The sequence below is a fragment of the Stenella coeruleoalba genome (assembly GCF_951394435.1).
Source record: "Stenella coeruleoalba genome assembly, chromosome: 16".
NCBI lineage: Eukaryota > Metazoa > Chordata > Mammalia > Artiodactyla > Delphinidae > Stenella > Stenella coeruleoalba.
The window spans coordinates 26,564,155-26,587,282 of record NC_137162.1 but is presented as its reverse complement, the minus strand read 5'-3'; the positions used below and the strand labels follow the sequence as shown (position 1 = coordinate 26,587,282).

The window sequence follows — 23,128 nt, the reverse complement described above, 5'->3', positions numbered from 1 at the left end:
CAGTGAGAGGCCTGCATACTGCAAAAAAAAAAAAAAAAAATTAAGAGGTATAGCTAAGAATATTGGACATAAAATGGAATCATAAAAAATACTCAGAAACCATTTCCTCTAAGATCAGGAACAAGACAAGGTTGTCCACTCTCACCACTACTATTCAATATAGTTTTGGAAGTTCTAGCCACAGAAATCAGAGAAGAAAAAGAAATAAAAGAAATCCAAATCAGAAAAGAAAAAGTAAACTGTCACTGTTTTCAGATGACATGATACTATACATAGAGAACCCTAAAGATGCTACCAGAAAACTACTAGAGCTAATCCGTGAACTTGGTAAAGTAGCAGGATACAAAATTAATGCACAGAAATATCTTGCATTCCTATACACTAATGATGAAAAATGTGAAAATTAAGGAAACACTCCCACTTACCACTGCAACAAAAAAATACCTAGCAATAAACCTACCTAAGGAGACAAAAGACCTGTATGCAGAAAACTGTAAGACACTGATGAAAGAAATTAAAGATGATACAAACAGATGGAGAGATATACCATGTTCTTGGATTGGAAGCAACAACATTGTGAAAATGACTATACTACCCTAAGCAATCTACAGATTCAATGCAATCCCTAACTACCACTGGCATTTTTCACAGAACTAGAACAAAAAGTTTCAAAATTTGTATGGAAACACAAAAGACCCCAAAGAGCCAAAGGAATCTTAAAGAAAAACGGAGCTGGAGGAATCAGGCTCCCAGACTTCAGACTATACTACAAAGCTACAGTAATCAAGACAGTATGGTACTGGCACAAAAACAGAAATATAGATCAATGGAACAGGATAGAAAGCCGAGAGATAACCCCACGCACATATGGTCACCTTATTTTTGATAAAGGAGGCAAGAATATACAAAGGAGAAAAGACAGCTTCTTCAATAAGTGGTGCTGAGAAAACTGGACAGCTACATGTAAAAGAATGAAATTAGACCACTCCCTAACACCATACACAAAAATTAACTCAAAATGGATTTAAGACCTAAATCTAAGGGCAGACACTATAAAACTCTTAGAGGAAAACATAGGCAGACACTCTATGACATAAATCACAGCAAGATCCTTTTTGGCCCACCTCCTAGAGAAATGGAAATAAAAACAAAAATAAACAAATGGGTCCTAATGAAACTTAAAAGCTTTTGCACAGTAAAGGAAACCATAAACAAGACGAAAAGACAACCTTCAGAATGGGAGAAAATATTTGCAAATGAAGCAACTGACAAAGGATTAATCTCCAAAATTTATAAGCAGCACATGCAGCTCAATATCAAAAAAACAAACAATCCAATCCAAAAATGGGCAGAAGACCTAAATAGACATTTCTCCAAAGAAGATATACAGATTGCCAACAAACACATGAAAGGATGCTCAACATCATTAATCATTAGAGAAATGCAAATCAAAACTACAATGAGGTACCACCTCACACCAGTCAGAATGGCCATCATCAAAATATCTACAAACAATAAATGCTGGAGAGGGTGTGGAGAAAAGGGAACCCTCTTGCACTGTTGGTGGGAATGTAAATTGATACTGCCACTATGGAGAACAGTATGGAAGTTCCTTAAAAAACTAAAAATAAACTACCATATGACCCAGCAATCCCACTACTGGGCATATACCCAGAGAAAACTGTAATTCAAAAACACACACACACCCCAATGTTCATTGCAGCAGTACTTACAATAGTCAGGACATGGAAGCAACCTAAATGCCCATGGACAGACGAATGGATAAAGAAGATGTTGTACATATATACAAAGGAATGAAATTGGTCATTTGTAGAGATGTGGATGGATCTAGAGACTGTCATACAGAGTGAAGTAAGTCAGAAAGAGAAAAACAAATATCGTATATTAACATATATATGTGGAACCTAGAAAAATGGTACAGATGAACTGGTTTGCAGGGCAGAAATTGAGACACAGATGTAGAGAACAAATGTATGGACACCAAGGGGGGATAGTGGCGGAGGGGTGGTGGTGGTGGTGGTGTGATGAATTGGGAGATTGGGTTTGACATATATACACTAATATGTATAAAATGGATAACTAATGAGAACCTGATGTATAAAAAATAAAATTAAAGAGAAAAAATAAATTCTTCCTACAAAGAAAATTCCAGGTCCAGATGCCTTAACTGGTGAATTCTATTAATCATTAAGCAAGAATTAACCGTGATTCTTCACAAACTCTTTTTAAAAATAGAGGAAAGGGGCTTCCCTGGTGGCGCAGTGGTTGGGGGTCCGCCTGCCGATGTGGGGGACGAGGGTTTGTGCCCCTGTCCGGGTAGATCCCACATGCCGCAGAGCGGCTGGGCCCATGAGCCATGGCCGCTGAGCCTGTGCATCTGGAGCCTGTGCTCCGCAACGGGAGAGGCCACAGCGGTGAGAGGCCCACGTACCGCAAAAAAATAAATAAAATAAAAAATAAAAATAGAGTAAGGAATACTCCCTAACTTATTTTGTAAGGCAACATTACTCTAATACCAAAACCAAAGATACCACAAGAAAACTGTGAACTAATATCCCTCATAAATACTGACATAAAAATAATCAGCAAAATATTAGCAACTCAAATTCTGAAATATATATTATAAATACTATATCATGTGCTTCCCCAGTGGCACAGTGGGTAAGAAGCCGCCTGCCAGTGCAGGGGACACAGGTTTAGCCCTGGTCTGGGAAGATCCCACATGCTGTGGAGCAACTAAGCCCGTGTGCCACAACTACTGAGACTGCACTCTAGAGCCCGTGAGCCACAACTACTGAGCCCACGTGCCACAACTACTGAAGCCCGCACACCTAGTACCTGGGCTCCGCAACAAGAGAAGCCAACACAATGAGAAGCCCGCACACCGCAACAAAGAGTAGTTCTCCCCCGCTCGCCGCAACCAGAGAAAGCCTGTTGCGCAGCAATGAAGACCCAACACAGCTCCCCCCAAATTAAATTAATTAATTAATTAATTAAAATAAAATAAAATACTATATCATGATCAAGAAGGGTTTTTCCCAGGAATATAAGGTTGGATTAATATATAAAAATCAGCCACCATATTAACAGAGTAAAAGAGAAAATCCATACGATCATCTCAATATATACAGAAAAAACACTGGCAAAATTCAACATTCATCATAATAAAAGCTCTCAGCAAACTCTGGATAGAAGGGTACTTCCTCAACCTAATAAAGAAATCTATGAAAACCTATATCTAACACATTACTTAATGATGAAAGACCAAATGCTTTCTCCTGAAGATCTGTCAAGGATATTTACTCTGACCACTTCAATACTGTAGTGGGGGTCCTAGCCAGTGCAATAAGGAAAGAAAAAGAAATCAAAGCCATACAGACTTGAAAGAAAGAAGTAAAACTGAACTGACTTGTACACAATATGATTGTGAGCACAGAAAATTCTAAGGACTCTAAAAAAAAAAATGAATTTATCCAGGTTGTGAGAAAAAGAGGTCAATTTAAAAATAATTCTAGGGCTTTCCTGGTGGCGCAGTGGTTGAGACTCCGCCTGCCGATGCAGGGGACACGGGTTCATGACCCGGTCCGGGAAGATCCCACATGCCGCGGAGCAGCTGGCCCCGTGAGCTATGGCCGCTGAGCCTGCACGTCCGGAGCCTGCCCTCCGCAACGGGAGAGGCCACAACAGTAAGAGGCCCGCGTACCGCAAAAAAAAAAAAAAAGAAAAGAAATATTTATGGATAGATTGAACAAAACAGATGCAAAACAGTATGCTAAAAACTACAAAATATTGGTGAGAAAATTTTAAATATCTAAATAAACAGGTATATTATGATCATGGATTTGAATATAATATTGTTAAAGTGTCAATTCTCCCCCAAGTTGATCTATAGCGTTAATTCAATTCCAATCAAAATCTTAGCAGGCTTGGGACTTCCCTGATGGTCCAATGGTAAAGAATCCACCTTCCAATACAGGGGATGTGGGTTCCATCCCTGGTCAGGGAACTAAGATCCCACATGCCATGGGGCAACTAAGCCCGCGCGCCACAACTACTGAGCTCGCGAGCCTCAACTGGAGAGCCCACGTGCTGCAAACTACAGAGCCCGCACGCCCTGGAGCCTGTGCGCCACAACTAGAGAAGAGAAAACCCACACACCACAACTAGAGAGAAGCCCACACACCGCAGCGAAGAAGCCCACATGCTGAAATGAAAGATCCCGCATGCCGCAACTAAGACCCAACGCAGCCAAAAATAAATAATAAATATTAAATAAAAAGAATCTTAGCAGCCTTTTTTTTGTGTAGAAATGGACAAGCTAGTTTTACACTTTGTATAGAAATGCAAAAGACCTCAAATATTCAAAACAACTTTTAAAAAGAGCAAAATCAGAGGACTTATATTACCTGATTTCAAGATTTACTACAGACCTATAATAAGACAGTGTAGGGCATAAATTTAGACATATATTAGACCAATGGAACAGAACTAATATTTCAGACATAGACCCACATATATATGGTGAATTGATTTTTTTACAACTGTGCCAAGGTATTTCAATAGGGGAAAGAACAGTCTTTTCAACAAATGACAATGGAACAACAGGATATTGCAGGGCAGGGGGTGGGGGGTGGGCAGGAAATGGATGAACATTTACCATTACCAAACATTTTACAAAAAATTAAGTTGACGTGGAGCATAGAACTAAATGTAAAAGACAGAACTATAAAATTTACGGAAGAAAATACAGGTGAAAAATTTCACAACTAGGAGTAAACAAAGATTTACTAAATAAAACACAATAGCAAAAAGTGTTAAAAAATTAATAAATTCATCCTTATGGTATTAAATTAAAGTTGGTCTTCATTAAAATTTCTGGACTGTGAAAACACCATTAATAACTTGCAAACACAAGCAACTGACTAGGAGAAAATATTTGCAATACATATATATGACAAATGACTTGCATCCAGAATATATCAATACAAAAACTCATAAATATTATAATAATCAAATTTTAAAAACAGGCAAATGATCCGCTGCTCAACATCACACAAAATAAATTAACAGTAATTTAAAAAACTATGTATGCAGTATTACTAGAGCACTGCCTACCCACTAGAATGGCTAAAATTAAAAACACTCACAATTCCAAGTGTGACAAAGATATGGAGTAGCTAGAACTCTTATTCATTGTTGGTGGGAATTAAAAATGGTACAACCACTTTTGAAAACAGTATGGCAGTTTCTTTTTTCTTTCTTTTTAAAAACATCTTTATTGAGAGATAATTTACATACCATAAAATTCAATCATTTTAAGTGTACAATTAAATGGTTTTACTATATTCACATAGGGGGCAATTATCACCATGATCTAAGTTTAGAACATTTTCATCAACTTCATAACCATTAGCAGTCATTTCCCAACTTACTCCCCAAACCCAGCTTTAGGTAACCACCAATCTATTTTCTGTCTCTATAGATTTGCTTATTCTGGACATTTTAAATAAATGGAATCACACAACATGTAGTCTTTTGTGACTGGCTTCCTTCATTTTGCATATGTTTTCAAGAAACATCCATGTTAGGGCTTCCCTGGTGGCGCAGTGGTTGAGAGTCCACCTGCTGATGCAGGGGACACGGGTTCGTGCCCTGGTCCAGGAAGATCCCACATGCCGTGGAGCGCCTGGGCCCGTGAGCCATGGCCGCTAAGCCTGCGCGTCCAGAGCCTGTGCTCCGCAACGGGAGAGGCCACAACAGTGAGAGGCCTGCGTACCGCAAAAAAAAAAAAAAAAAAGAATCATCCATGTTGTAGCAGGTATCAGTACTTCATTCCTTTTTATGGCTGAAAAATATTCCATTGTATGTATGGATGTATCACATTTTGTTTACCCATTCAGTTGCTGGTTGCTTTGGTTGTTTTAGTTGTTTCTAGTTTTCGGTTATCATGAATAATGCTATTATGAATATTATTTGTATACAAGTCTTTGGGTGGACATATATTTTCATTTCTCTTCGGTAAACAGCTAGAAGTGTCACAATATGGATGAATCTCAAACACAACAGAGTTTATGTGAAATTCTATAAAAGACAAATCTAGGGACTTCCCTGGTGGTCCACTGGGTAGGACTCCATGCTCCCAGTGCAAGGCACCCAGGTTCGATCCCTGGTCGAGGAACTAGATCCTGCATGCATGCCACAACTAAGAAGCCCCCATGCTGCAACTAAGAAGTCTGTGTGCTGCAATGAAGATCCCGTGTGCTGCAACTAAGACCCAGTGCAGCCAAAATAAACAATAAATAAATTTTAAAAAGAAAAGACAAATCTAATCTATAGTGATAGAAATTACATCAGTGGTTGCCTAGGGCTCAGATTTGCAGATAAGACTAACTGTAAAGGAGAACTTTTATGAGTGATGGAAGTAAAATGTTCTGTATCTTTGTGATGCTGATGATTACACAAATATGTTTTATTATATGTTAATTACATCTCAATAAAGTTAAGTAAAAAGTTAAGTCCAGTAAATCATGACTAGACAAAAAAAAAAAAAAAAGTAGGCCATGGCAGTAAACTTACGTCTTTTTTGGTCTTACCATTCCATTTTTGGTTGGGGTAAGAATGATTCAGACTGAAATATCAGTATCTATAAGCCAGGAGTTCCTAGTATTTCCACAAGGCCAAAGATTCCCCTCATTGTGCTACTCCTCCCTACCTCTCCATCCCTGGCAATCCTCCCTGACAAATTAAAGGGACTCCAGGTAGCAATCAACAGTGTTTGAAATAATTTTCAGCTGGGCAGTAGCCACATGAGGTTTCTTTAAGTGGGTGTACTGTAGATGGATCTTTGACAAACTCAATCATTTGCCAAGCTCAGGAACTTACAGAGTCCTACCTTTACCAAGGACATCTAATGAAAGTTCCACTTTTGCCTTTTTTATGAAACTGAGGCAGGGGTGAAAGATATGAGACGATCATGGCTCTCCTTGTGGAAACTCACTCCAAATAAGGGTTATCAGCCAACCATTTACGGATTTATAATGAGGTATTTTTTCACTAGGGTACCTACAAACCTAAACCTTCTTAGGTTTATAAAAGGCTGGGGGATGCTGCTACAAGCACGCCAAATACATCAGCTGAGTGAGGTCTACAGGAGGGCACAGAAGCAAAGGTCTAAGCAAGAAATTAGTGATCCTGATTCTTATACTGTGAGGTCCTCAAGGGCATGTATGATGTTTGCATTTTTATATCCCCTCGCTTGGCACAGAGCAGAAACCTCTGTCCTTCTGTACAGAAAAGAAATAATCTGGGGGATGTGAAGCTGGGGCACCCATTCCTTGTCTTGCTGCACGAACCAAGGACACCCAGAAGCAGAGAATTCTTAGACAAAAGCAGGTTCTGAGAACTTCCTTGGGAGGCAAGAATTGATTCTTTTTCAGAACACTTTAGCTCAAAGTGGCTGAAAAAAAGAAAACAAGCCAACAGTACAGGAGCTAGAACGAATAGTAACCTGGTAACAAACTCATAGGCCTCATTTGAGTGAGCATCCTTCCCCTCCACTAGGGGCTTACAGTGACTTTCTATCCAAGATAACGTGAATATCTCTCCAGGGCACAATCATCCAATATAATTGTTTGGAAACAAGGATACAAAAGGTGGACACAAATCTCTTATGATAAAAAAGATGATGCCTTTTAAAAGATAACTGTTTCCTCTCTACAGCCAACTTCTATATAATATGCAGAAGATTTTTTTCCCCTTTCTATTTTCCTCTCATATACTTCAGGACCAAACTCAATTTCAGAACCAATTTTTAAAATTAATTTTAAATTTTTAAATTAATTTTAAATTAATTAAATTAAATTAATTTTTAATTAATTAGGCTGCTTTGGGTCTTCATTGCTGCACACAGCCTTTCTCTAGTTGTGGCGAGCGGGGGCTACTCTTCATTGCAGTGCACGGGCTTCTCATTGCGGTGGCTTCTCTTGTTGTGGAGCACGGGCTCGAGGCGTGCAGGCTTCAGTAGTTGTGGCACATGGGCTCAGTAGTTCGTGGTTCGTGGGCTCTAGAGCGCAGGCTCAGTAGTTGAGCACACAGGCTTAGCTGCTCCACAGCATGAGGGATCTTCCTGGACCAGGGCTCGAACCCGTGTCTACTGCATTGGCAGGTGGATTCTTAATGACTGCGCCACCAGGGAAGTACCTTCAGAACCAATTTAAGTTGGCCAGTTCTCCAGTCCATCCATGTCTTTCAAGCCTGCTACCAAAGGGCTCTTGACTGCCCTGAAATTTATTGATCTGACAGGCTGGCTCTGCCTTTCAGAAAGGCTGACCAGATAATGAAGCTCATAGTGGGTGATTCGTGAAAGGCCATCAGTTGGTTAAAGGAGTGGCGACAATGACTTTCTTTAATTTCCCTGGGTAGTTGCCCCACCTCCCTGACTTGATTTGGTTGAAGCCCTAGAAACCCCCTTGTTTCCAGGGGTGAAGCTTGTGAAGCTTTTCTTTGCACTAATTACAGATCCAACATGCCCAGGCACAAGCAAGGCATGCAATCACACCAAGAGGCAGCCAAGATAATAGCGGTGGGGGAACATGATACACATGTTTACCAAATATCGCATCAGGCCTTCTCCCTCTCTATGGCTTATTGCAGGCTGGATACTCCACCCAGCTGAAACCAAGAGGCAGATCTCTGTCCTCCCTACTTGAGCTTTCTTTTCTTGGAAATATATCACATCTCAGGGAGGGAAACAGAAAACACCGTCTCTCTGACAATCTGATACGGGGTCTCTGCCTCACTGCCAGGCCTCACTTATCTATCCCTCCTTAAGAGACAAAATTCTTTAATAGAAATCCCATTTGTGGGCTATCCACAGTTTCCCTTCTAGCTGGGTGGGTCATTTTTAAGACTGTAACTTCTTTTTAAGCTGGGTCACTATGAAAGGTCAAAGTGCTGTTATGGTACTTAGCAAAAACATTTCCAATTAACACAGCTTATAACAGAGATAACAGTTTGCATAGTGACACTTCTGGCCTCCAGTGTTACTATCACAGTGGCAAACCATACTCTTCCAAGCACACCTTATAGAGTTTTGAGCTACCTCCTGGGAGAGAGGTTGCAATGGAAATAAAACAAAAGTACACGAACATCTGTTTGGAAGGAAGGAGGTGGCTAAAAAAAACAAACTAAAGGGACTTCCCCTGGTGGTTCAGTGGTAAAGAATCCGCCTTCCAATGCAGGGGACGTGGGTTCAATCCCTGGTGAGGGAACTAAGATCATGTATGCCACAGAGCAACTAAGCCTGCATGCCACAACTACTGAGCCCACGTGCCTCAACTTGAGAGAGAAAACCCACACGCCACAACTAGAGAGAAGCCCGCGCACCGCAAGGAAAGATCCCGCATGCTGCAACTAAGACCCAACACAGCCAAATAAATAAATAAACAAACTGAAGAGTGAAGTCCTACCTGTACATCTAGTAACTGGGATAAAGGGTCCTTCTTAGCTTAAACCAAGAAAGCAAGGGCTGCCGTCTCCTGTAACCTCTTGAAAAGCTGACTAATGGAGTTCCTACGAGCTCCAAAGCTACTCCTCTCATGCACTGCCAATGAAGCTTCACCGACAATGAAGCCTGACTGAGGAAGACCAGAAAGTTTATGTGATGGGCATTTCAAAATTCATACTTAATTGAAGAAAATGCTGACAGTGGCAGACATGAATAATAAGCTGAGCTCTTCACCAGTGACCTCTGCATTCATCTAGCTTGGCTGTGGGACATTAATTTTGAATCTTAATTTTCCCTTTATTTTTTTAAACAAAATGGAACTACCACTTTAAAAATAATTAAAATTCAGTGTGCTACTTTTTTGGGTTTGACCCACATAAATATATTATCTTTAAAAGAAATAAGTACATAAGAACTTTTTAAAAATTCGTCATCTTCCTTTGGTGTGTGGAAAAGCTTTATTTCTCATACTGACTTTTCTGACATGCTTGTATGGAATAAAGAGACTTTTCCCTCATTTATAAAGTTATCATGCTGTGCCAGGAGCCTCTACTTAGGCATTTCTGCCTAACTGGCAGGCAAACTCTCCAGGTCCCTGTTCAGTACTTTTTTTGCTTAACTGAATGGGCCGTTCCCAAACCAGGACCTTTCCCCACCCCTTAGGAACGAGCCCTGTTATCCCCATTCTGTCTGCTTCTCCCTGCACCTTCCTATCCTGACTTGCCTCTTCCTTCAGGATACTTGACAAACTCCAGTTATCTCAGGTCCTTTGGCCAATGAAAAGCTCAGACTTTGATGTCAGACTGACCTACATTCACACTATGGCTTTACCATTAACAGCTGTGTGATCTTGAACAAATTACTTAAGTCTCTTTAGCATCGTCATCTATAAAATGAGGATAACTGTACCTACCTCAAACAATTGATTAAAGAATTAATTACATAACCTAAGTAAAAGTACCTAGCTCAGAAACTCCTAGTTTTTCCTTTCCTTTTATCTATTTGTGTCCTTTTTTAAATCCAAGATACTTTCTTCCCTATTCAGAGGAGCTAAAATCCAGCTTTCTCCCGTCTCTGATAGTACAGCCTACCTCTTGGTCCAAGTAAGAGAGTGGACATCCTAGCAGCACATAATCAGCTGACCTTCTTAAGTGGACCTTCTCAAGATGCCCTATGTAACATAAAGTTGATTTCCAAGGTTTATTAGCAGCTTGTAGGAAAATCTCTCTGCCTCTGACTTTGTGTCTTTCTGCTTTGGTGAATCCAGTGAACAAATAACTCATATCAAACTTTTTCCTGCCAAATAGGTCAATTGAAATGTCAGAATCTAAACAAAGACACCAAGAGAGGAAGGGTCAGACAGCCAATGCTTGTGTCACATGCTCGTACTCAGAGTTCCCACAGCAACCATCACTCAGTGTTATAGAGAGGCAGTGCAAAACTACAGGCTGTTGTACAAAAAAAATCACAATGCCAAGTACGGGAAACTGAGTTATGGCTATCGTGAGAGTCTTAAATCTCAGCTCACCAGCATATGTCTCTGCCAAGGCTGCCTTGCATGGTGGCCAAGGCCCTGTTTTAAGATGAGAAAACATCACAGGGGCTCTCAGAATGGGCTGCTCAGAGGACTCGATTGCCCTGGGAGGCAATATAGGTGGCTCCATGGGGAAAGTGACCCACACTCACCTCCTGCTCAGAAAGCCCCACCTCACAGCCCCACCTCACACCCCCTTCTCCCAGTCTTCCTCAACAACCAGTGGTATGCTGGAGCTGACTTAACACATGCTTCGCCTGTGAGAGATGATTGTTAAATTTTCAAGCACTGTGAGAGCCACTTGGCTTCACACTGGTAGCCATGGTGGGAGCATTCACCTTTAGCACTACAAATCAGCCCCCTCCAGCCACTCACCCCGCTACCAGTTATTAAACATTTACTAGCACCCCAAGGGCCAAGAACTCTAAAGCTGAAGTACCAGGCTCCACTTTCCTCATAAGGCTTGAAGCTTTTAGAATATCTCCCCAAGATTTTTCTGTGCTTCCTCCTACATGTTCACAAGTAACGGGTGCCACCCAGACACCCTAACAATGTTTCGCCCCACAAACTAGGGCTCTCTTCTTATTAGCAGTATCTCACTGTTCTCTGGGAAAATAAAGTTAGGTTTCGTTACGATCTTTAAACACTCAGCAGTTATTTATAGTGGCTATTATCTTAGGATCAGGAGAAAAGCAAAAAGGGTTAGAAAGATGACTAATAGATGAAAATATATACTCAGCTTCCAGTGCAACTTTCACTCAATCAGATGTGAAGCATTTTTTGTTTCTCTAATTGACTTTAACCTATTCCTACAAATGCATGATTCTCTGTTTCATCATAATACTTTCAAAGATACCTCTTATAACATGACATTATACAGGGCCTCCTCTGAAACCAAAATCCAAAGTCTTAGTGAGAGTGGAGACTTGAAGAAATAATGGGAGGCATCTGGTGACACTGTCCTATAGTCCTGTGGCACATGGGAGTGCCAGCAGACCACCTTTGTGATCTTCCCGGAAAATCCCTAAATTTGTATGAAAAATTTTTAGCAAGCCCCTGGGCCACTTGGTTTAAAGGAATACCAGCTTCCAGATAGGTTTGCTCATGCTTAGAAACAGAAAGTAGAATGGTAGTTGCCAGGGGCAAGGTGGAGGGCAGGAAAAGGGGAGTTGTTCAATACACAGAGTTTCAGTTTTTTGTTTTCTTTTTAAATTAATTAATTAATTTATTTTTGGCTCTGTTGGGTCTTTGTTGCTGCATGCAGGCTTTCTCTAGTTGCGGTGAGTGGGGGCTACTCTTTGTTGCGGTGCATGGGCTTCTCATTGCGGTGGCTTCTCTTGTTGCGGAGCACAGGCTCTAGTCGTGCAGGCTTCAGTAGTTGTGACACGTGGGCTCAGGAGTTGTGGCTCGCGAGCTCTAGAACATAGGCTCAGTAGTTCTGGTGCATGGGCTTAGTTGCTCCGTGGCATGTAGGATCTTCCCAGTCCAGGGCTCGAACCCATGATAAATTGCACAACAATGTATATATTAACACTACTGTAGTGTACACTTAAGAGTGGTTAAGATGATAAATTTTGTTATGTGTTTTTTACCAGGACAAAAAAAGAGAGAGATAGGTTTGCTCAGTAGGTCTAATCATATGCCTAGTAGCATTGAGGCTGGCTCATACTAGGCCTTTGAGATGAATGCTTGTGAACTGAATCAAAGGCAGAACAATTAGGACAGGGATGAGAGTCAGTGCACTAGGGTTTATGGAAGATGTGCTAACAATTTAAATGACTGAATCATATTTCTAAGGCATCCAGCCCCTGGGTGCCCTGGGACCCAAGGACAAGGCATAGAAACTCTGGGACTCTTCTCCACTCTTTCTGTCCTTTTCAGGTCCTGGCTTTGAGTACATTTTACAATCTGTGCCTCTCCATTTATCCAATTCCTACCCTTCTTCTTTCAAGGCCCAACTCACTTCTTCTCTCTTCCACATGGCCTTTCCTGACCACCACAACCTGCAGAGATCTTTCTCCAACAGGAACACACAGATCCTATTGCTAGTACTGGTCGGCTATTGATAATAAATTGCCTTAAGCCATCTTTTGCACTTACTCCATCCTTTGAGAACAAAGGCCCTTTATCATACCTCTGTATCCCTCAAATGCCTGGCTCAATCTAAAGCACAAAGCACTAAATGCTAAAATACTGATAGCTGAATGAAGGCTGAAGAAAGTAAAAGTGGGCCATTTACTTGTTTTCCAATGGGATATTTCAATGGCACAAAATTGGTCATAAGTATGACTGAAAGCTTAAGGAATCAGGTGCTCAGGGAAGGTTTTGACTTGAATCCTAAATTGCCACTATGTACTCTAAATATTCAGGGCTCTAGAGAATCTTCTGTAAAGTTCTGCTATGAATCCCTCTTTTGCCTATAAGGAAGTTAGAGCTGATATAAATCAATGTCATAGCATTTGCAAACCGAAACAAATAGTGAATAGTCTAAAAGGTGCTTAAGATCTTCAATGGGCATTTTCAAAGGTCTGATGGCTGTGGGGGCAAGGAAAGTATGAGGTACTATTCAAGGCATCTAAGCCAGTGATTCTTTAAAAAGAAATGTGTTGAAGGGGTCAAAGGCTGACTGAGACTTTTAAGAAAGATGGGCCCTCTTCAAGAAAAAAAACAGGACATATGCATAATTTTACACAATTTCAGTGTGCAGTAACTTTCTAAAGCCTATTCTTGGACTTTCGGTTAAAAACCTGTGAGCCAGTATTCCAAAAAATTTCATGACAGATCTCTTGAGTGTAGACTCAATTCTAGTAGGATGCAGCCAGTAATAAAAAAAAGTCTTTTTCCTAATTTGAAAAGCAGGAATAAAGGACAGGAAGTATATAAGAGTTTAGGGTAGGACAGGATAGGGAGGAGAACCCCCTGAAGAGCTCTTCTATTTTAACATACTTATCTGCAGGGAGCATTGCATCATCAAGACAGTATATCCTCAAAGCATCCAAACCCAAGATTTAGTCTGGGGTCTAGAGTTTCTCTTAAATACCTTCCTTCCACATTTATTTAGTACAAACAAAAGGGTCGTTGGGATTTATCTATGAAAATGCCACAGGTTGTGTGACTCAGCTATCCTCGTGAGAGAATAAAAATCAGGGTGCGTATCACTGGTAGGGATAGGGGCATACCAAATGATTCTACCAGCTAGGGACAGATGCTTACCAACAAGCCGTACTGAGAAGAGAAAGGAGCTAAATCTCAGCTGAGGGTGGGCAAGGGGCCTGAAGGACAGTTTTTATAAGATGTACTAAAGACAAGCAAACCCAGTAGGGAATAAACTGGGAGCAGTTTCACAGTTCTTGGAAAAGCAAGTTGTACCTTCTCTATAAACTTTATTCATAAAGATACATGAAATACAAAAAGCGGTCAAAGTGCCCTTACCAAACACCATATACAAAAAAATTAATTCAAAATAGGTCAAAGACCTAAATGTAAGAGCTAAAACTATACAACTCTTAGAAGAAAACATAGGGGAAAATTTCATGACACTGGATTTAGTAATGATGACACCAGAAGTACAGGCAACCAAAGAACAGACAAACAGGACTTCATCAAAATTGAAAACTTGTTCATCAAGGGACACTGTCAACATAGTAAAAAGGCAACCCACAGAATGGGAGAAAATATTTGCAAATCACATGTCTGATGAAGGATAAATATCTAGAATATATAAAGAATTCCTAAAACTCAACAACAAAAATCCAAACAACCCAATTAAAAAATGGGCAAGGGGCTTGAAGAGACATTTCTCCAAAGAAGATAAACAAATGGCCAGTAAACACATAAAAAGATGCTCAACATTAATAATGATTAGGGAAATAAAAATCAGAACCATAATGAGACACTACTTCACCCCCATTAGGATGGCTGTTATCAAAAAAATCAGAAAATGGGCTTCCCTGGTGGCGCAGTGGTTGAGAGTCCGCCTGCCGATGCAGGTAACACAGGTTAGTGTCCCGGTCCGGGAAGATCCCACATGCCGCAGAGCAGCTGGGCCCGTGAGCCATGGCCGCTGAGCCTGCGCGTCTGGAGCCTGTGCTCCGCAACGGGAGAGGTCACAGCAGTGAGAGGCCCGCGTACCGCAAAAAAAAAAAAAAATCAGAAAACAACCAGTGTTGACAAGGTTGTGGAAAAATTGGAATGTAAAATGGTGCTGCCACTGTGGGAAACACTATGATGGCTTCTCAAAAAATTAAACATAGAATTAACTACCATTTGATCCAGCAGTCCCACCTCTGGGTATATATACAAAAGAACTGAAAGCAGGGACTCAAAACACCAACATTCACAGCAGCATTCTTCACAATAGTCAAAAGGTGGAAACAACCCAAATGTCCATCAATGGTTAGAAGGATAAACAAAATGTGCTATACACATACAATGGAATATTATTCAGCTTTGAAAGGAATGAAATTCTGATACATGCTACAACATGGACAAAACTTGAAGACATTTTGCTAAGAGAAATAAACCATATACAAAAGGACAAATATTGTATGATTCCACTTTCTGTGAGACGCCTAGAATAGTCAGGTACATAGAGACAAATAGTAGAATAGTGGTTACCAGGGGCTGAGGGTACAGGAAATGAGGAGTCATTGTTTAATGGGTTTAGGGTTTCAGCATGAAATGATGAAAAAGTTCTGGAGATGGACAGTAGTGATGGTTGCACAACAATGTGAATGCACTTAATGCCACTGAACTGTACACTTAAAAACTACTCAAATGGTAAATTTTATGCAGATTTTACCACACACACACAAAAGGAGTCAAAATGAGCAAGCTTCACAATCAACTCCAAACAAATATGACACCTGTGTATACAAAATAAAAATGCACGCAGGGGCTTCCCTGGTGGCACAGTGGTTGAGAGTCTGCCTGCCGATGCAGGGGACACGGGTTCCTGCCCCGGTCTGGGAAGATCCCACATGCCACGGAGCGGCTGGGCCCGTGAGCCATGGCCACTGAGCCTGCGCGTCCGGAGCCTGTGTTCCGCGACGGGAGAGGCCACAACAGTGAGAGGCCCGCGTACCGCAAAAAAAAAAAAAATGCACGCAGTTTATTACACTAGAAAATGAATGACCATTCAGTCACACTGAGGGTATTAACTGATTAAAAAGCTTTGCCCTCCATGAAGCCAATGAGAAGTAATAAAACATGTCATCTATCTTCTGGACATCTGAAAAGAAACCCCAGTGTGAGAGACTGGGCTTTGTTTATTAAGCAATAATGGATTTACAAATATCATCTTGAAATGCCTCAAACACACACTAGAATGTGTCTGGGGGTTGCCAGAACTAAACCTCTTGCCAGAAGAAAATGGCAGCCTAGGCAGGCAGATCTAGCAAAGAGCCCTCTCTTGTCTGCTATCTTACTAAGTGCTATAAATCCCGGTTAACGTCTATCCATGGTCTTTAGGCTTTACTTTAGGAGTACTTTAGAATCTAGATGGGGATTAAGTTCCTGATTTTTTCTTTCTACTTAGTTTGCTGCTAACAACTGAGGCCCTATTTTTCTTTTTTTCTTTCTTTTTTTTTTTTGGCCAAGTGGCATGTGGGATCTTAGTTCTCCCACCAGGGATTGAACTCAAGCCCCCTGAATTGGAAGCACGGAGTCTAAATCACTGGACCACCAGGCTCTATTGCATCCCAAAGCCAGTTCTTTGAGAAGCTGTGAATACACTTAATATTAGTGACATTAGCATTAATGTTCATAACTGAGGGGAGAGAAGTGCTCCAACACATGTTGGAGATTAACAAGGAGTCAAAATACTTTTAATCTGATATGCTGAGAATAAAACCAAGTGCACCCTCATGCTGTCATTTATTGCCCTTCAGAGTCAGTTAGGGAAGAGAAGCAACAACTATTTTGAGGGCAGTTTTGAAAAGGGTCCCAGAATAGTTATCACCCTTCCCCCACTACCCAAGAGAAAAGAGTTGTTAAGAGAGGTAATGAATATACAAAAACTCCATGAGAGCAAGGACTACACTTAGATTATTCACCACTGATCCCTACTACCCAGGACCACACTTTGTATACAGCAGGCATGCAATTATTTACTAAGAAAATAAATCTTTGAGAGTGCTATCCCTTCATCATTCTCAAATAGGGCTGTGTACTCTCTCACTCTATAGAAGTCGCCTCATCTCTGGCTTGTGGACTCTTACTGAGAGTCACTTTCATCACTTCATTTAACTTTGAAAGAAGTTGGAGAAGGGTGAGGACACGTGCTTGCTAATCATCCTTTTCCAGATTGCCTCATGCGCCAGAATGGATTTTTATTATTGGTCTGTGGCTGCTACTGCTGTAGGAAGATTTCAGCCTGACCTTCCCAAGCTGCTGAGGGATGAATACTGCACGTGGCTGACTGGGAAAATGTGTCTTCCTTTTTTTTTTTTTTTTAAAGCTTTTAGGCTAACCAGAGCTCACTGTGGTAAGAAAGTCACCCTTTCTTTCACTATACAAAACTCAAGATGTTGAATTCTTTTGCATAAAAATGATATAATAAAACTGATCTGAACTGGTCCAACAGGAAAAAGGTAGGATCTTGAAGCACCTCACAGAGAGCAGTGGCATCAAAGTCCTATACAGGACTTAGGACTGCTCCATAGGCAGAAGAGGAAAAAAGAAAATGAAAGCCATTTATCAAAGCGGTTTAAATAAGAGGATGGATTCTCACAGCTGGCCTCACAAAAGAGAACAAATATGTCAAGGGGAATAACTGATAGACTAATTGAGTCCTATCCATCTGGCTGAGGAAAGAGCCACTGGTAGGAATACTGAGAAGCTGTCTGTTAGGCAAAAGGCTTGCTTGGTGCCTCATTTGGTGAGCGGAACAGCTTTTAGGAACACTGAACACACAATCACACAACAGCTAGCTGGCTGGCCCTGCCAGCAAGAGGCTCAGTGGCAAAAAAAAGAGAGCGCAGAGCATAGGTGTTTTTTTTTTAATTGATTTGGAGCCTATATCTGGACTCTCACCTCATGAATACCCAGGCCCTCCAACTTGGGAGTAGGGTGGGAAGGAAGGAAGATTGTGTGAATACACGCCTCATTTTGTGCTTTTAAAAACAAGACTCAAGAGTCTCATTCTGAAACATCAAGTTCAATACCATGCTACGCTAAAGCCCCATCTGTAATTTTATATAATGCAGGGCCGAGTACAGGCATTTTGGGAGAAGAGGAAATCAGGCCAGACTCAAGGAAAACAAACACACAACACTATCTGCATCTCCAACTTGGTCCATATCACAGAAAAACCTGCTCCGAAATAAATGCTCAAGGCAAATTAGAACTCAATTACTAAGGAAAATCTGCCCCAAGGAGGGCTCATGTTTTAAGGAGCCAAACAGCCTCAAATTAAGCTGAACTCAGGGTTTTTCTAATTGGCAGTTTCAACCACTGCTAAGTTTTCATTTCTTATTTTCAAAAGTCAAAATGACTCTCTGCCTAAAATTAAAAGAAGAAATGCCATATCACCCACTCTAAAATAACAATTCACCAAAATTTCACCTACATATCTTCTACATAATTAAGCAAACCCTTCATATGGCACAAAAACAGAAGCCATCATTCTATTTAAAGTACTACCAACAAATCCCTTACTAATTCCTCTTAGCAGCCTAGCTCTTGCCACTCCCATTAGAAGCTCAGTCATAGAATCTCTCTGCCATCAGAGAGGGCTTGATGCTAGCCACAAACTAGGGTCACTATGAGGAAAGTAGTGGCTTACCTGCTCCTCCGACAGTTGGGATATGTGATTCACAGCAGCGTAGGATTCAATTTTGGGGTTAAAGTGGTTGATGATGGCTCTGAAACAAAGAATTAACATTAATATAGCACCAGATAGAATAAGAGGATAAATGAGTTAAAAACAAGTATCGACTACCTTCTGGTTTAGAGTATGAGAGCATGGGAGTAACTGTCAGAGAGTAACTGTCCTCTTAGGAACATGAGGTCACACGGGGTGAACTGATCACTTTAAAATGGGAAGGGCTTAATAATTTATTAGACAGAGAACAGAATCAAGCATCTCTGCTCTGCAAATGAACTAGGGAAAAACCTCACAACCAAACAAAAAACAAAACCAAGCATCCTTTAGACAAGAAACAGGACCCGGGGGGCTGTCCACTAGGGGGCCCTGGTGTTTCAGTCAGAAAGAAAAGTAGTAGTTTGCTCTGATCTTACTTGGGAGAACAGGGCATTCAGTAACACATAGGCTAAATACAGTCTCTGAAGAAGCTAAGCTTTATCAAAGCTTACAACCAATCATCATATTTGTTAGTTAATATTTCAAACCAAAATTTTATTTCCAGCCATTCAAACCAAAATCTGAGTGTTTTCAAACACTCCCTCCTCCACCACTCTGTCACATTCAAGGTCACCAAGTCTTATCAAATCTACCTTTTATTTAATTTATTTATTTATTTATTTATTTATTTTGCGGTACGCGGGCCTCTCACTGTTGTGGCCTCTCCCGTTGCGGAGCAACAGGCTCCGGACGCACAGGCTCAGCGTCCATGGCTCACGGGCCTAGCCACTCCGCGGCATGTGGGATCTTCCCGGACCGGGGCACGAACCCGTGTCCCCTGCATCGGCAGGCGGACTCTCAACCACTGCGCCACCAGGGAAGCCCCAAATCTACCTTCTAAAAACCTCTGAAATCTGAAATAAATTTTCCTGAAACAAATGTCTTAGTATAGGTCTTTGTCATTTCTTGTCTGGTACAGCAGAAAAAGCACAGGTTTTAGACCAGAGGTTAGCATGGGTCCTTAGTGATATAAAAGTGATTAAAGAAATGTGGAGAACAGACAAATATTTCTAACAGAACAATTTCAAATAACATGTGTAGATACTCTCCTCCTTAGGAGGTGGAGTTTAATTCCCATTCCCACTGAGCGTAGGCTAGACTTATTTCCAAAGAAGAGTAGCGAAAGATAAAAATAGTATCTTGACAGTAAAGAATCCTCGCGAATACTACCTTAACCAAGCGATGAAGGTGAATATCACCAGTGATGTCATGTGGCTGTCATGTAACGCCTGGTATGATCTGATGAGAAGGGCACTTCGCCTCTGTTATATACTTTCAAAAATCCATAATCTCAGAATCTAATCGTGAGAAAAACATCAGACAAACCCACACTGGGGTACATTCTACAGAATACCTAGCCAGTACTCCTCGAGACTGTTAAGGTCATGAAAAACAAAACTTGAGAAACTGTCACAGACCAGAGACCATTGGGGAGATATGACAACCAAATGCAATGTGATAACTCTGAATTGTATCCTGGAACAGAAAGAGGACATTAATGGATAAACTGGTGAAACCCACATAAAATATGAAGTTTAGTTATTAGCAATGTATCAATGCCCATTTCTTAGTGTTGATAAATGTTCCATGGTAATGTAAGATGGGGGAAACTAGGCTGAGGGGCATACAGAAACTCTGGGTGTTATCTTTGCACTTTTTCTATAATTCTAAAATTATTCCAAAATAAACAATTTATTAAAATGTGTATGTCTGGATAGCATAATAGAAATCAATATGTTCTTTTAATATAACTTACTGATAGTAAAGGATTATAAAACCATTTAATCTAATATAAGTATAAACCAGAAACTTCAAAAAAAAACCCACTATGGTTTGGAATCCTAGTTTGGCCACTTGTTTTCCTGAACGATTTTGGGAAGCTGTATGTCTCACCAGAGGAAAAAAACGGGAATAATAATATCTACTTTGGCAGTTAGCACAGTATCTAGGAAGGGTGCATTGTAGGCATACAATAAATGTTTGTTGAAAGAATGAACTAAACCTTAAGAGGATTCTTGCAATATTTATATAACAAAGCAATGTCAAATATCTAGCACAATGCCTGGCACAAGCTGGTGCTCAATAAATATTCAATAAATGAACAAATCAAATAGGACAGAAATGGGTCAGGAGCAAGAGGCAAGTTTTGCTAACTTATTTTTCTAGAGGCTAGGACAAAGGGTAGAGATGTTATCTGCAAGTTAAGGTTGTGGGGCTTGGTCTAAATCCCAAATATCCATTGTGACCAAGTGGGGTGTCAAATATTTTTCTCATTCAGAAGGCAACGTTTGGGGGTATTGGCAAGGATGACAACAGTCCAGGAGCAGAAAAGAAAACCAGGAGGCTAAACCCAATGAGAAGATGGGAGGGCAGGTTTAGGGAACTGAGAATCCCACCAAACCTAGCAGCAGTACTAACTTAGTTAACCCAGTGTAGTCTGAGTCATAGGGTCCAGCATGCAAAAGTGATGGGATTGAGAAAAGGAAATACAATATACAAATCAATCTACAATTAGATCTCAGTTATTTTGGAAACAGAATCTGCATTCTGTAAATACATCTATTTCATGCTTTTGTAGGTTTGTTTTTTCCTAAGGTTTCCTTTAAATTTCTTAGTAAAAAAATGTTTTTGAAAAAAATCCTGACTTGGACTTCCCTGGTGGTGCAGTGGTTAAGAATCTGCCTCCCAATGCAGGGGACACAGGTTCGATCCCTGGTCTGGGAAGATCCCACATGCTGCGGAGCAACTAAGCCCGTACGCCACAACTACTGAGCCTGCGTGCCAAAACTACTAAAGACCACGTGCCTAGAGCCCGTGCTCTGCAACAAGAGAAGCCATTGCAATGAGAAGTCCGTGCACCGCAGCAAAGAATAGCCCCCGCTCACCACAACTAGAGAAAGCCCGTGCTCAGCAACGAAGACCCAATACAGCCAAATACATAAATAAATAAATTAAATTAAATTATATAAAAAACAAATCCTGACTTGACTGAACTAGGATTTTTTGTTTTGTTTTGGTTTGCCTAGGTTTGGAAACAGAGAACTCCAAAAAACCCTAATGTCTGTCTGGGTGGGACGGTAGCAGCCACTGGGGCCCAGCTGGCAATCCAGAGAAGCTGGTGAAATTTGGACAACTAAATAATCCCTGGGAATGGAACAGATGGGGATGCTGTAACTCTATTCCCTTTCTATCTGAAGAATTTTCTTGCCAAGAAATAAAGCAAGGAAGCAAGAAAAGAGAGAGAAAGGAAAAAGAAAAAGAGGGAAGAAAGAAAGAGGGGGGCAGGTGCTCAGAGCAAGAAAAGGAGGAGAGAGGGAATGGGGGAGAGAAAGAAAAAAATTGGAAGGTACTATCTTCAAAAAGTACACTTATTGGGACTCCCCTGGTGGTGCAGTGGTTAAGAATCTGCCTCCAATGCAGGGGACATGGGTTTGAGCCCTGGTCTGGGAAGATCCTACCTGCCACGGAGCAACTAAGCCCGTGCACCACAACTACTGAGCCTGCGCTCTAGAGCCTGCGAGCCACAACTACTGAGCCTGCGTGCCACAACTACTGAAGCGCGCGTGCCCTAGAGGCCATGCTCCACAACAAAAGAAGCCACTGCAATGAGAAGCCCACGCACCACAATGAAGAGCCCCTGCTCACCGCAACTAGAGCATGCCCGTGTGCAGCAACAAAGACCAAACGCAGCCAAAAATAAATAAAGTTAAAAAAAGACTCTATTAAAAGAAAAAAAAAGTACACTTATTTCCTTCCCTTGTCACCATTATACCTGCCAAGTGTCAGTTGGGTCTGTGGATGCCCTGTGCTTGATACTGCAGGGCATATATGCTAATATTGTTTGGGCAAACTCATCCTGAGGGTATGACAGATTTGCCAGTCTGAGAATTTATATTTGGAATGAAGATAAAATCATCTTCCAACCCGCCCTGTGACATTCTCGTCCCAGAGCTTCAGATCTCAGCAAGTGATGGAAGGTCTCCCACCAGGCAAGTTAAGGGACTGTTTAGAAACCTGAGAGAGGTGGAACACTGTACATCCAGTTAATAATTTCTAATTCAGTACCCACAAAGGACACAGAGTATATGTCCCTGCTTTACTTTTCTTGCTGTTTATTTGGATTGTTATCTGTAAAATCTGAGTACTAATCTGATCTGAAGATAGCAGGTGCAGGGCACTAGGCCTAAGAGGTAAGACAAATAGACTG

At 41.0% G+C, this 23,128-nt stretch overlaps 1 protein-coding gene across 7 annotated transcripts in view; it reads right to left on the bottom strand.

The window, feature by feature from the left end:
* ARMH3 (armadillo like helical domain containing 3) overlaps positions 1–23,128 on the bottom strand; it is a 173,796-nt gene that overhangs the window by 12,861 nt on the left and 137,807 nt on the right. For all 7 annotated transcript variants that reach the window (XM_079900635.1, XM_079900639.1, XM_079900634.1 and 4 more), the window contains one exon: positions 18,844–18,922. In XM_079900635.1, the coding sequence (XP_079756761.1) occupies positions 18,844–18,922 (79 nt within the window). The remainder of the gene's footprint in view (positions 1–18,843; positions 18,923–23,128) is intronic.